The sequence below is a fragment of the Ovis aries genome, chromosome 19, assembly GCF_016772045.2.
Source record: "Ovis aries strain OAR_USU_Benz2616 breed Rambouillet chromosome 19, ARS-UI_Ramb_v3.0, whole genome shotgun sequence".
Taxonomy (NCBI): domain Eukaryota; kingdom Metazoa; phylum Chordata; class Mammalia; order Artiodactyla; family Bovidae; genus Ovis; species Ovis aries.
In genome coordinates, this window is record NC_056072.1 from 57,951,621 (window position 1) to 57,964,219 (window position 12,599).

Genomic DNA, 12,599 nt, shown 5'->3' on the forward strand with positions numbered 1-12,599 from the left:
CCCCTCCCCCTGCCCCCCAGGGTACTCAAGGGCCCCTTACTAGATTCCAGAGCGGTGACTTCAAATCATAACATCTCTGCTATGAAGTATGTTCCAAAAACTTTGCCACTAATGATCCATTAATAGTCAAAGGGTTTATTTTCGTGTAAGTTAGGGGAGATGGCAAGTTATTCTTACATAACAGGCACTCTGTCTCCAGCTCCCACCCACTTTCCCCTGGTTCCTTTGAGAGAAGTATCCCTCTCCTCACTCAGACCAGATTATCCCTAGGTGGATGATCTGACCCTTAGTTCCACGATGGGCATGTGGCTCAGGCCCAGCCCACCAGTGTGGTCAGTCACTCAGTCGTGTCCGACTCCTTGGCACCCCACGGACTGTGGCCCGCCAGGCTCCTCTATCCATGGGATTTTCCAGGCAAGAACGCTGGAGTGGGCTGCCGCCTCCTTCTCCAGGGCATCTTCCCGACTTTGGGACGGAAGCCGCATCCCCTACCCTGGCGGGGAGATCCTCTGCCGCGGAGTCACCCGGGAGGCCGTCCTCCAGGTTCCTCGCTTTCAGCGCTGCTGCCACGATAGCTGCGTTCTGCCTCTCATCTCCTTGCTTCAGCCCTTGTTCCCTGTTGCTGAACACTTTAAAAACGACGTCTACTAATTGAGAAGGGTCCATTGCACATACGCCATCTAACTTCTGTAATTCTGTAACCTCTGGGGCACTTTGCCTGATGAAGGTCATATTTGTCATCCTTACAGTCTCAGGGGCCTCAGGCTCTCTATCTGTGTAGCACCTGTAAACCTGATAAATCATTTCTAGAAACTCTGATGGCCCTTTGGTTTCCCCTCAGGAATCTTAAGTTTGGTCCAGCCGCCCCGCTGGGTTTCCCCTCAGATCTCTGCGCTGAACGGTGGAAGTCCTCTGACTCCCTCTCCCCAGCTGCAATGGCATGAAGGCCTCTATGTACGGTGCACGCCTGCCGAGTCACTGCGGCTGGGTCCGACTCTGACCTTCTGGCCTGCGGCCCCCAGGCTCCCCTGCCCTTGGGATTCTCTAAGCAGAAGACCAGAGCGGGTCTCCACGCCCTCCTCCAGGGGATCTTCCCGACCCAGGGACTGAACCCGAGTCTCCTGTGGCTCCTGCGCTGCAGGCGGATTCTTTGCCTCTGAGCGCCGGGGAAGCCCTCTACATATGCTCTTTCCCCTGCTCTTTGCAAAACACTTGTAACGGTGAGCTCACGTAATAGTTGAGCGAGCGATTCGGGGGCCATTGCTCTTCTGACCCTAACGTCTATTGGGCTCTCCTCGCCACGAGGGCTAGGCAGGGACCAGCACGTGAGCCAGTCGAGAACGAGAGCACGGCAGCTGGCAAGCAGGTAGGCTGTAATCCCGGACCTGCTACTGGCAGGGCCTGCCCAAGAATGGAATCCACGAAGCTCACCAGAGCCGAGGGACACAAACGTCATTGAGCCTCCGGGGCCTGCCAGGGCGACTCCCGGAATTTTCAGTGGCTCTCCATCCAGTGCAGGTGAGCACTGCTCACAGCTGGCAGCCGCTCGCCCAGGGGAACATTCCTCCCCTCTGCCTGCGGGCTGAAACGTAGGGACGTACTGCAGGCATTCAGCGTTTGCTCACTCATGTCTCTGTCACGTTTCGATAATTCCTGCACCATTCCCAGCGTTTCCACCGTTACGGTGACCTGCGATCAGTGCTGCTCGCTTTACTGTGGGGTCTGGAGCCAAACCTGCAATAGCTCCACAATGTGCCTGCATCTGTCACAGAAGGGTGCGTGAACCAGCCTAGTTTGGGCAGACCTTTAAAAACCACTATTTAAAATGTATGAAAAGTGCCTATTTGCAGCTGATGCTTTTAGTCTTACTCAGGAAGCTCAAGTTACCCAGGTTTCAGCTGGGGCACGTGTCATCTCAATGCTGAGTATATAGCCGCACGTTTTGTCTGTCCATCCTTGTTCGTGGGAAACCACAAGTCGGGACCATAAGCCACCAACACAGGGATCCATCTACGGCATTTGCCTGAGAGGCTCCCCCTTGAGTGATGTGATACCACATCGCAGAAACTACCAGTCCCCAGCTCCAGTGACATCGGGCCGTCCAGCTGGCTGGAGCTCAGGGTGTCGTGCAGCCCTGGAAATCCAAGGCACGGCTCCGGGGCCCTCTGACTGCACCTTCTCAGAGGGCAGCACCCCTGGCGGCCTGGAGAAGCAGGCTGGAGGGGGGACTGTGGCGGGACGCTGCTTGAATGGCCCCTACTGTGGGTTGGGCCCCAGCTCCAACCCTCCAGGCAGGCAGCCTGAGCTCCTTAAGGGCTCACAAAACCCCCGTCTGGGGACATGCAGAGAATTATCCTGCAGGTACACTTTTTCTAATATTTACTTGGCTGTGCCAAGTCTTGGTTGAATACTCAGATGTTCGATCTTCGCTGTGGTGTGCAGGATCTTTAGTTGTGGGATGTGGGACCTAGCTCCCTGATCAGGGCTCGAACTCACACACCCTGCATTGAGATCGCAGAGTTCCAGCCACTGGACCACCAGGAAGTCCCTATCCCGTTATCTTAGCAGCCAGGACTAAGCAGACGTTTGTATAGAGCCACTGGGTTTTATGTGCACACAATGGCAACTGGGTCAGATGGTAAGGTTCATGGTGTTTAGAAACATAGTTGTGCAGACAATAGTCCTCACAGCCAAAAATAGTTCTATGTAACCTATCAATTCTAGGAGAAATATTCAAGAATTAAGCACAGATCTCGGATGCCACAGGGAGAGAATCGGAGTGGCCATCACACCAGCCTGTGGTGGACATCAGGAGCCAGGGCTGCCCGCACGCTCCCCCGGGAACTGCCTGGGACCCATAGGCCAGAACTGAGAGCTCACGGAGCTTCAGCTTCTCGTAACATCCTGCAGGAGAGCTGCCACACGGATGGCACAGCAGACAGGCACCAAGTGCCTCTGCCTGGTGCACTCTGACAGGAGATGGCGATTATCACGCAGACCAACAACAGCAGCTCTGAAACAAGTGTTCTGTTCCGGAAGAATAATCCCAAGGATCAACCACTGGCCACCATCAGAAACACAGTCCCCCTTCTTCAACCATGAAGAGGCGCTGTAAGCAGGTCCGCTCCTGGAACTCCCTGAAGCCAGGACAAGCGTGCGGGCGGCAGAAGAGCTCCCTCCCGGCTCTGACGAAGATGAAGCCTCTGTCGGTTTGCCCACACTTGCTTTCCTCATCTCCGTTAACTTGTAGGAACAGGCATAATAAAGAAAATGAAACCACTTCATAAAATGTCTAATGAAAGCATCTTTCTTGCACATGGCTTAAAACACTGCCTGTTAGCACAGTGTGCTAGACAATGAAGCCCGACCTTAGGAAACCAGGCCAGACAGATGGAAGCGCACTGGGCTTCACCGGCCCCTGCAGCGCTAGTGTTTCCGCTGAGACCCCATCACCAGCACCATACCCGCCCAGCCAGGTGCTTCTGGCTTGGGTGCTGGCCCCTGCGTGCTCACGGCATCCCGTACACGTACGCCACCATCAGCACGGCCCTCCCTGCCTTGCAGTCACTGCGCCTCAACAAGTGCCTTCCCAGAAGGGTCCAGGGAGGGACGCAAGCCCAAAGCTGCAGTTCCCAGGACTCAACTTCGTGCTGCAAACACAGCAGACGCAAGACAAGTGGGCAAGGGGATGGAAGACGTGCTTATTTCAAAGAATTCACAAGACAGGAGACCCGTTAAAAACCAAGAAAGGAAACGACACATTTAATTTAAAGGAAGAAACCCAGAAGTTGTCCAAAAAAAACAGTGGAGCAAATCAATTCCTGGAAAAGCTCTGTATCGCGGCGATCACATTTATTGGAAGGGTTGGAGAAAAATAAAAATGCCGTTTAGCTGAAGTATTTGTGAGTTATCTACAAACCAACTTATTTCAGGAGTGGAAGAATTCTTGCTTATTTTCAGCATCAAGATGCACATCGGTCTCTCTTTGGAACATCTTCCACACTCAAAGAGGCCATCGCACAGCACAGCCCGTCTCCCACAGGCGGCGGATTCTCGTTTCAGCCAACTCTCAATGGCGGGGCAACCAGCACAACGCCGTCTCCCCGCACAAAGAGCATCGGAATATTCCGTTTTGTTGACTGGAAGAGGGAAAAAACAAAACACAGAACCCACTTATACAAATTTGTAGTGGTAGTATTCATTTTTTGAGACAGAAATTTGAAAAGAAAAACCCAGACTCATCATAACACAAACAAATGGCTTTAAAACCCTGGTCACTCACCTCTGCGACACAAGGAGCCATCTCCTGAGTGCCTCTTCCTGGCACACAGCCAGGGGAGGGGCAGCAGCCACCCACGCAGCCGCTCCCCCCGCTTCCCGGCACACGGCCAGACACTCCTCACACCCCGTGCCAACCACGTGGCGCCACGGACGGGGTTCTAACCAACGAGCCGTGAGCAGGAGTGACGGCTGACCCTGAGCCTCCCACAAAGGCCCCTCTGGGGTCTCCCCCACCACATGGACTCAGACTACGGAGAACCCTGGGGACGGCAGAGCCAGTAAGCCGAGATCCCTGACTGAGCACGAGGGGGACAGCTGGTGCACTGAGCTGAAACCTCGCTAGAGACTGTGTGGGCACCAATAAAGCCCTCCCATCTGCTTCACTGTGGCACTAATCCACTCACGTATGGCTATCTTCTGTGTGAGCCAGGGGACGAGCCTTAGGCAGTAAGGACACAGACAAGGAAGGTCTGAAATGGTCTCATGCCTCAGTAAAACTGCTGCCTGAAGTGAAATGAAGCCAAGTCGCTCAGTCGTGTCCGACTCTGCGACCCCATGGACTGTAGCCTACTACGCTCCTCTGTCCATGGGATTTTCCAGGCAAGAGTACTGGAGTGGGTTGCTATTTCCTTCTCCAGAGGATCTTCACGACCCAGGGATTGAACCCAGGTCTCCCGCACTGTAGGCAGACGCGTTACCGTCTGAATCACCAGGGAAGTCCCAAAACTGTTGCCTAGAAAGTGGCTAAAGAGTAGCATGAAGACGGCCCAAACCTAGGTTCTGGGGAAAAGGTTCAAAAAAGCCAAACATCGGTAGTGTTGCTGTTAATCTGATGCACTGGGCAGGGCAGTGTAAGGAAGAGATGAGCTTAGGCGATAACTAACAGGTTTTCAAGCAGTGATGATAAGAAACAACATTCATAAGGTCAGAAAGCCAACTGTTTTTAGACTCCAAACTGTGGACAAAAACAAGAAAAACAGCTCTGAGGCACAAAGCAGCCCTGTCAATGTTCTCAGTTAAACAAACTCAGCCCTGAGGGGAAGACGAGATTAAGGGTGTGGCCTTCCCATTCAAGTTCATATTAGCAAGTGACCCAGGGTAGCCAACATTACTTTGTACAAGAGGAACCATGTTAGAGGTGGGTAACTAAAGAAACAAAGGCATATGCAAGTTTCATCTAGAGAAGGATTTTGAGGTTACTGGCCCAAAGAACTGGTTGGAAGTAAACAGACGGGAAACACAAGAAGTCATAAGTTTTAAAGAAATGGCTCTCACAAAGGATCCAGTGACTGGCTAACAAAAGCCTTTGACAAACTGAATATCCCAGCATACTCGAGTGTTTCTGTCAACACTCTGCAGCCCCCATATTTAACAATAAAAATACAGGTCACCAAGGAAGAGTTCCATACAAAGAAAGAATAAGGTTTCTTTAGTATAAGTGTGTCCCAAATATGGCACAGGTCATACTTGACCTAAGCAGGGTTTCTCTTACTATTCACAGCTCCCAGGGGATCTGTCACAGGAGGACCAGTGACTGCTCGGGGTCCTTCCCTTTTCTGAAAGGGGGCGTTTACGGCCGTGGATATCCTGTCCCTGGCTCTGCTACAGTGCAGGCGGGAGGGACGGCGACAATTCATCCTTCTTCGCTTACAGGAATCTGTACAACTGACCACGTGTAGCTCTGACAGAGAACTGTTTCTGTGCCAGGCAGAAAGTACTGGTAATAGCTAGGTTTCCAGAACGATTTTTAACGTGTAAAAACTAGGTTTTATGAGCTTCTTAGGTACTGGAACATAAAAAGAGAACCCTGAACAGTAAATTCAAATAATACCTATAAATTTAGTATGTTAAATTGAGTATACCTGTCAGCCATGAATGTATCTAACTCTTTGTATATCTCAGCGTTCTCAAGTTTTACTACGCGTAAGATCACCTGTTTAACAGCTTTTAAGGCTGTTTTCTGGCTCCATGCCCAGAGATCCTCACTCCATAGGCCAGGGTGGAGCCTGTGAACCTGCATTTCTAACAAGCTCTGGATCTGCCCATATTTCAAAACCCTTGAGGAAATTAATCCTCCCAACAACCATCAAAGTGAGCTTAGCAGCGGAACCTTCCCAACTGTAGTCTCCAGATGAGACCCCAAACCCTGTGCAGCCTCGTGAGAGACCCTAACACAGAAGACCCAGCTGAGTTTGGACACCTGACCCCCAGAAACTGTGAGCTGCTAAGTGGGTGTGCTTTTAAGACACTAAGGTTTGGGCTGACTTGTTAAAATTCTGAGATAAAGGGTCCAGATAACTAAGAAAGTCATGACCAGAAACAAGGAGTTGAGAATGACCTCATTTTGAAGAACACCAGGAGTCTAGTTTCAGATGTACTGAGTTTGAGATAACATCCAAAGTGCGTATTTATGCAGTAAGAACAATAGAAAAGAGTGATGCTCAGAAAAGACACAGATTTATCCGCAATCATAATGGCCAGCAACCATCACCTGCCGCCAGCTTTGCAAGCACCAAATCCAGTGCACTGGCATTTTACTGAGGAGGTCCTCGAGGCTTAGAAAACTTCTAGAATTTGCCCAAGGTTACGAAACTCCTCATCAGCAGCCAGGATGTGAGCAAACGTCTGTTCACCCAGAGCTCAAGCTCTTACGCTGCACCGTCATTGCAGACTGATGGCTTGTAACAGAGACTACCGATTAACACGCGAGAGGGAGACATGCACAGTGAGACAAAGGCAAACCCACACGCGAGAGGGAGACATGCACAGTGAGACAAAGGCAAACCCACACGCGAGAGGGAGACATGCACAGTGAGACAAAGGCAAACCCACGCTCAGAAGGAGAAAGAAAACTAGCCAAGGACTCAAGAGTGCCTGAAGAGAGGAGAGCCGGGGTAAGGCAGAAGCACAAAAGCCAACAAAGGCTAACACTGGAACGCTTACTATGTGCCTGTCGCCGTCTGAAGGCTTTTCATGGAATCTCTCAATGAATCCTCAACGGTAGTATTAGATGAGTCGGTACTACCATCCCTATTTTATAGGCACAGAAACTCAGTCACAGACAAGCTGGGTAATGGATAAAATTACAGAGCTGGCAAGCAACAGTCAAGACATGAATCCAGGCGATAGGCGGCCCTGTGGCCTGAGCCTCCACAGCAAAGCACTCTGCTAGAGGAGGGTCAGAGACTGGCCTCTCAGTCCCTAAAAGACTGAAGAATAAAGTGCGCCGATATACGGAAGGCCTGCATGATTCAGTGAGCTGGTGTTTCCCAAATGACCAGAGTCTGATGTAACAAAATCGTGCATGTATTACAAGGTCCACTCCAAGCGCGAGGTACCAGTGACCTCACACACACCAAGAGTACGGAGAGCTCACCGATGCAGTTTCAGAGTCCGCGCTACAACTGATCTTTAAGAAACCACTGCTTGTTCAGTTAGGAGGCAGCATCACAGGCAAGTATCCACAAAAATACTCTCTCAATTCCAGTTAACCTATCTGCGTGATGTTCAACCATAATGTAGCGCAACAGATTAAATGCAGAAGCGAAGATGTCATTAATGCTGTCGATTAAGTCAAGCATTTGCAAAACATAAAAGAGACACTCCTCACTAAACGTTTTGTTTCAGAAAACACAGTCAGTATCCATGTTACGTGTGCCAACGTGCAATAGGCTTATTGTTTTTAATGAGTTAATATTTTTTTAATTTCTCAGTTTTAGTTTCCAACAAGTACTGACAGATAAATTCACATCAAACAAAACACTGTCCTGTATCACCGTTACACACAGCACACAGCGGCCCCTTACACAGCCATATCTCAATGTATCCTGGCAAGCCAAACAGAAGTGACCAGTATTCCTGCCCCCCACCAGTGAGGAAGTTACATCTGCAAAGGTACTTCCTGCCCAACATATCCCAGGTAGGAAGTGGCCAAACCAACACTGGAAACCCAGGTCTGTCCAACTCCAAAGCCTTTGCTTTTAATTGTGACATTCTACTGAGCCCCATGCATAGGTATCAAAACATGAAAGGCTTTCCATAAATAAGTATTAAGTTGTTGTATTCTGAGAATTGACATTTTGAAAGTGCTGACTAGAACTGCATGACTTACTTTATATATTTCTTCATATGTTTCTTCATCAATTTCTATAGTTGTCACAGTTTCTTCCACATCTCCCAATATCATATTTAAATGTTGATCATAAGCCTGAAGTGGGAAGGTGGGGGACCAAGAAATTTAATAAGCAAATTAGGAAAAAATAAACAGGGCTTACAATATGCAAATGGCTCAATTACAAGTAACATATAACATCAATACTTAAACCACAAACTTTTACATGCAAATAAAAAATTACCCTGCTGTACTAATACACTGTTTCTTTGCAGATCATCTCCCATGATTACTTAATTGACGTAACACAAATATAAAACTATTTATGGTCAAAGATGAATTTACTCAAAATAATCTGAAGTTACATATAGTGAAGGAGGCACTCCCTGGTGGCTCAGACGGTAAAGCGTCTACAACGCCGGAGACTGGGGTTCGATCCCTGGGTCGGGAAGATCCCCTGGAGAAGGAAATGGCAGCCCACTCCAGTATTCTCGAAAATCCCACGGACTGCGGAGCCTGGCAGGTTACCGTCCATGGGGTCGCAAAGAGTCGGACACGACTGAGCGACTTCACTTCACTTCACAGGAAAGGAAAACAAATTCTTTAACTGCTAAGATGACAGCACTAGCTTCCTGAAGGCACAAGACACTGTCACTCAAACCTCCCTGTCCCAGACGAAACACCACAAAGTAGACTCGAGTAGAGCAGCACCCTGCACACTGTACAGCCTTGCCAGAATTAGCTGCTCAGCACAACCGACAAATAGTGCAGCTCAGATATTCAGGGAGGTCCTCAATCCAAGCGCCAAAGCTCACGCATTTGACCGAACGGCGAACCTCCAGAGCCAGGGGCAGAGGGTCCTGTTTAGAACCCACCTGAGTTACTTCTGGTCAAGTGTTAAATGGTTCACCAGCTCACATCAAAATAAAAGCAGCCAATTAGCAACACAGGGAAATGCCAGGCAAAGCACACAAACAAGAGCAAGGATCCCCAGACGGCTGCGGGGGTGGAGGGGTCGTTCAGCGCAGAGGGAAGTGAGCCCACACAGAGAACTGAAGAGGCCTCCAAGAGTTAGGGCAACGTGTCTGTCCCGGAGGGCCTGGCTATGTGCCACTGGCCCAGGTGAAAAAGCTCAGTTCCATTTTTCTCTGCAAAGTCGCCACTATTCCATGTCCTGGGGCTCATCTTCCTTTCTGCGATTTAAGATTTAGGTCTCCACCCTCTTTCCAAGCACAGGAGGTTCTTTGCCTCTAGGTTTCACATTAGGTAGAATCGTGGTCCTGAAGAGACTGGAAGTCAGGCGGCTTAGGCTCCTAGTCTGGCCCTGCTTTCCACTGGCTCTGTCGCCTTAATCAAGCAACTTTACCCTTCTGAGCCTGAGCTTCTTCAAGTGCAAAATGGGGATAATGAGTATCTGCACTCACAGAGTTGTTATAGAGATAAATGAGATACTACAGGCAAAGCACTTAGAATACAGCACCTGGTTTACTGCTGGATAAAACTGCTGCTGCTGCTGCTGCTAAGTCGCTTCAGTCGTGTCCGACTCTGTGCAATCCCAGAGACGGCAGCCCACCAGGCTCCCCCGTCCGTGGGATAAAAACTAGCTATGTTTAATCACTTAGGGTAGAATGGCAGTAATGAAAAGAACACACTCAGCAAAGAAATAAGTTACCAAGAAGAGACAACACCTTTAATACACTCTCTTTATGAATACATGGAACCACCTCAAAGGACCAATCCTATACAAATATTTATATTTGCAGATATAAACAAAGGTCTACGTATAAAAATGCTCATTGCAGCATTACTTTTAGCAGCAGGAAATGGAAGACGATTTTGGTATCATTGCTGCTGCTGCTAAGTCACTTCAGTCGTGTCCGACTCTGTGCGACCCCACTGATGGCAGCCCACTAGGCTCCCCCGTCCCTGGGATTCTCCAGGCAAGAACACTGGAGTGGGGTGCCACTGCCTTCTCCATTGGTATCACTACTACCACATAAAGCATTCTGCAAAGTCATTAAAAAATAATAATAATGAAGCTTTAACATGTACTCATGACCAATAACTTCCAAGAAAGATTAAGTGGAAAAGAACGGTTCTCCTAAAAGGTATAGAAAGGTGTCATTTATTTTTTTAGAAGTAGTGTATACAGTGCAAATATGTGCACACAGACACATATTCATGTACGTAAATATAGAGAGAAGACCTGAAAGACCACAGACCCAACAGAAGGAACGGCTGCCGGTAGAAGCAATAGCGTTCTACTTTTACTCTACGTATGTCTGTGCTACCTAAAATTTTTCACAACAAATCACGTTTTTATATATATATATATATATATATATATGTCAGTAGTTTAACGAACACTTTAATGAGAATGGAGAACAAGTAAATGTTATTCACAAAAAAACAAGGAAAAAATAAAAGAAGTGAAAGTGTTCTTTAATAAATACACCATTTCCATTAAGAGGAAAAAAAATGTTAAAAATATGAATAAAATACCATCGCATTTGGCCTTTAGAAATATGGGTGACTTTCCACCCCCTTCTGGTCAACAGTCAACACTCTCTTCCAGAGCAGATGGTTTCCACCTTTCAGAGGAGGGAGAGGGAAACAACTTCAAGGAGACAGCTACTCACGTGTAACCGGCCTCGAAGTTCTCTGTCGTTTCTCATCTTCACGTAGATGCGCTCGTCCAGGCTGAGCCGGATGAGATCCAAGGGCTCTTCCACAGTGTTGGTGGTTTGTTGCTGATGAAAGAAACAGGCTGAGTGATGCTACAGGACTAGGGTGAAGGAACGGAGCCCCCCGCCCCGCGTGGCAGCGGGCGAGCCACGCAACCCCTGTGCCTCAGCCTCCTAGTCTGTAAAACGTGGGCACCAGCAGTGCCTGCCTAACACTGCTGTCAGGAGGCTTAAGGGACAGTGTATGAAGGCGCAGAACAGCGCCTGACACTAAGTGCTGGATAAACGGGGGCTGAAATGCATGAAGACAGAGAGGACAAAATAATCACGACTCTGTTCCCTCAAAATCCCCAGTGTCTGACCCCATTTCAGGGTGGAGGGAGTCACTCTCTCAGGGACTTCTCCTTTAATTCAAGTATCATTTAGTAGCCTGAAGACCATACACTTAATGACTTCCACATACGAGAGAATGCTAAGTAGAGATCAATGTTTGAAGGCGGATCATGAATTCAGTGCAGGGCAGGCTGAGTTTAGGGAGCCATTTGGCCAGTAAGATGAATATATCAGTATTTAGCATCCAGTATAGAGTAACCGGTGAAAGCGCTGCCTGTGACTCTGGGAGTGTGGGCTCAACTCGTGATTCTGACACTTATAAACTGGGATTAAAAATCGTGCCATCTCTAATTCTCAGTTTCCCTGTTTACAAATGACTGGTAAAGAATCCGCTTGGCAGTTCAGGAGACGCGGATTCGGTGCCGGGGTCGGGAAGAATCCCTCGGAGGAGGAAATGGAAACCCACTCCAGTATTCTTGCCTGAGAAACCCCATGGACACGAGCCTGGCGGGCTGCAGTCCACGGGTCGCAGGAGTCGGACACGACTTACCACCATTCTCCCTTCATGATTATTGCGAGGAATAAAAAGGGGCTCATGTATTAAACTTGATGTATTTTAAACAGTATCTGGCAAACAAATACACTCAAGAGAAAGGAAGTGACGAGAGTGAGGAATAATTAGTTTTCAGCGGGTTTCGAACAGTAAAAAGTGTCAAGGCCTGGCGTAATATTCGGAGGGGGCGCGGTTAGCCAAAAGGCAGATTTGAGGCCGTGAAGACCCAGAAAGAGGCGGCACAACTGGCCACCTTCCTGTGAGACTGGAAAAAGCAACCCTGGCAGGCAAAGCCGGGCAGAACCAGGCCCGGGAATAAGTAAGCTGCTTCGGAGCTGGCGCTTCGGAAGACACTCACCTGGTCCACGTCGTCCGCCATCTTTCAAACCCTGCGCTCTTTCCCGCCTCTCGCGAGAGCACGAGAACCCCACCCCCGCCTCGGGTCTCGGGAAACGCGAGAACGCAACGCACCGGAAGTAGAAAGAAATCGGTCTTGCGGCTTCTCGCTTCCGGCAACTGGCATTGGTACTTCGGGGCTGGGGCGGAGCTTCATCGGGGGCGCGGGGTGGGGGTGTGGCCTATGCGAGGGGGCGGGGCCGCTCTCGCCCCGCCTCGGGGCGGAGCCAGTTCGCGGGCA

At 49.4% G+C, this 12,599-nt stretch overlaps 1 protein-coding gene across 2 annotated transcripts; it reads right to left on the reverse strand.

The window, feature by feature from the left end:
* Positions 1-3,734: 3,734 nt before the first annotated feature.
* LSM3 (LSM3 homolog, U6 small nuclear RNA and mRNA degradation associated) lies at positions 3,735-12,566 on the reverse strand. 2 transcript variants are annotated; one of them, XM_004018551.6, is made up of 4 exons: positions 12,321-12,362; positions 11,032-11,142; positions 8,393-8,488; positions 3,735-4,139 (listed from the first exon to the last, which is right to left on the reverse strand). In XM_004018551.6, exons 1-4 carry the CDS (start codon positions 12,339-12,341, stop codon positions 4,059-4,061), a joined length of 309 nt encoding a protein of 102 aa, XP_004018600.1. In that variant the 5' UTR covers positions 12,342-12,362; the 3' UTR covers positions 3,735-4,058. The 2 variants fall into 2 exon arrangements, with proteins under 2 accessions (XP_004018600.1, XP_060258945.1); XM_060402962.1 differs by lacking the exons at positions 8,393-8,488; positions 12,321-12,362 and adding an exon at positions 12,434-12,566.
* Between the last annotated feature and the right edge of the window lie 33 nt (positions 12,567-12,599).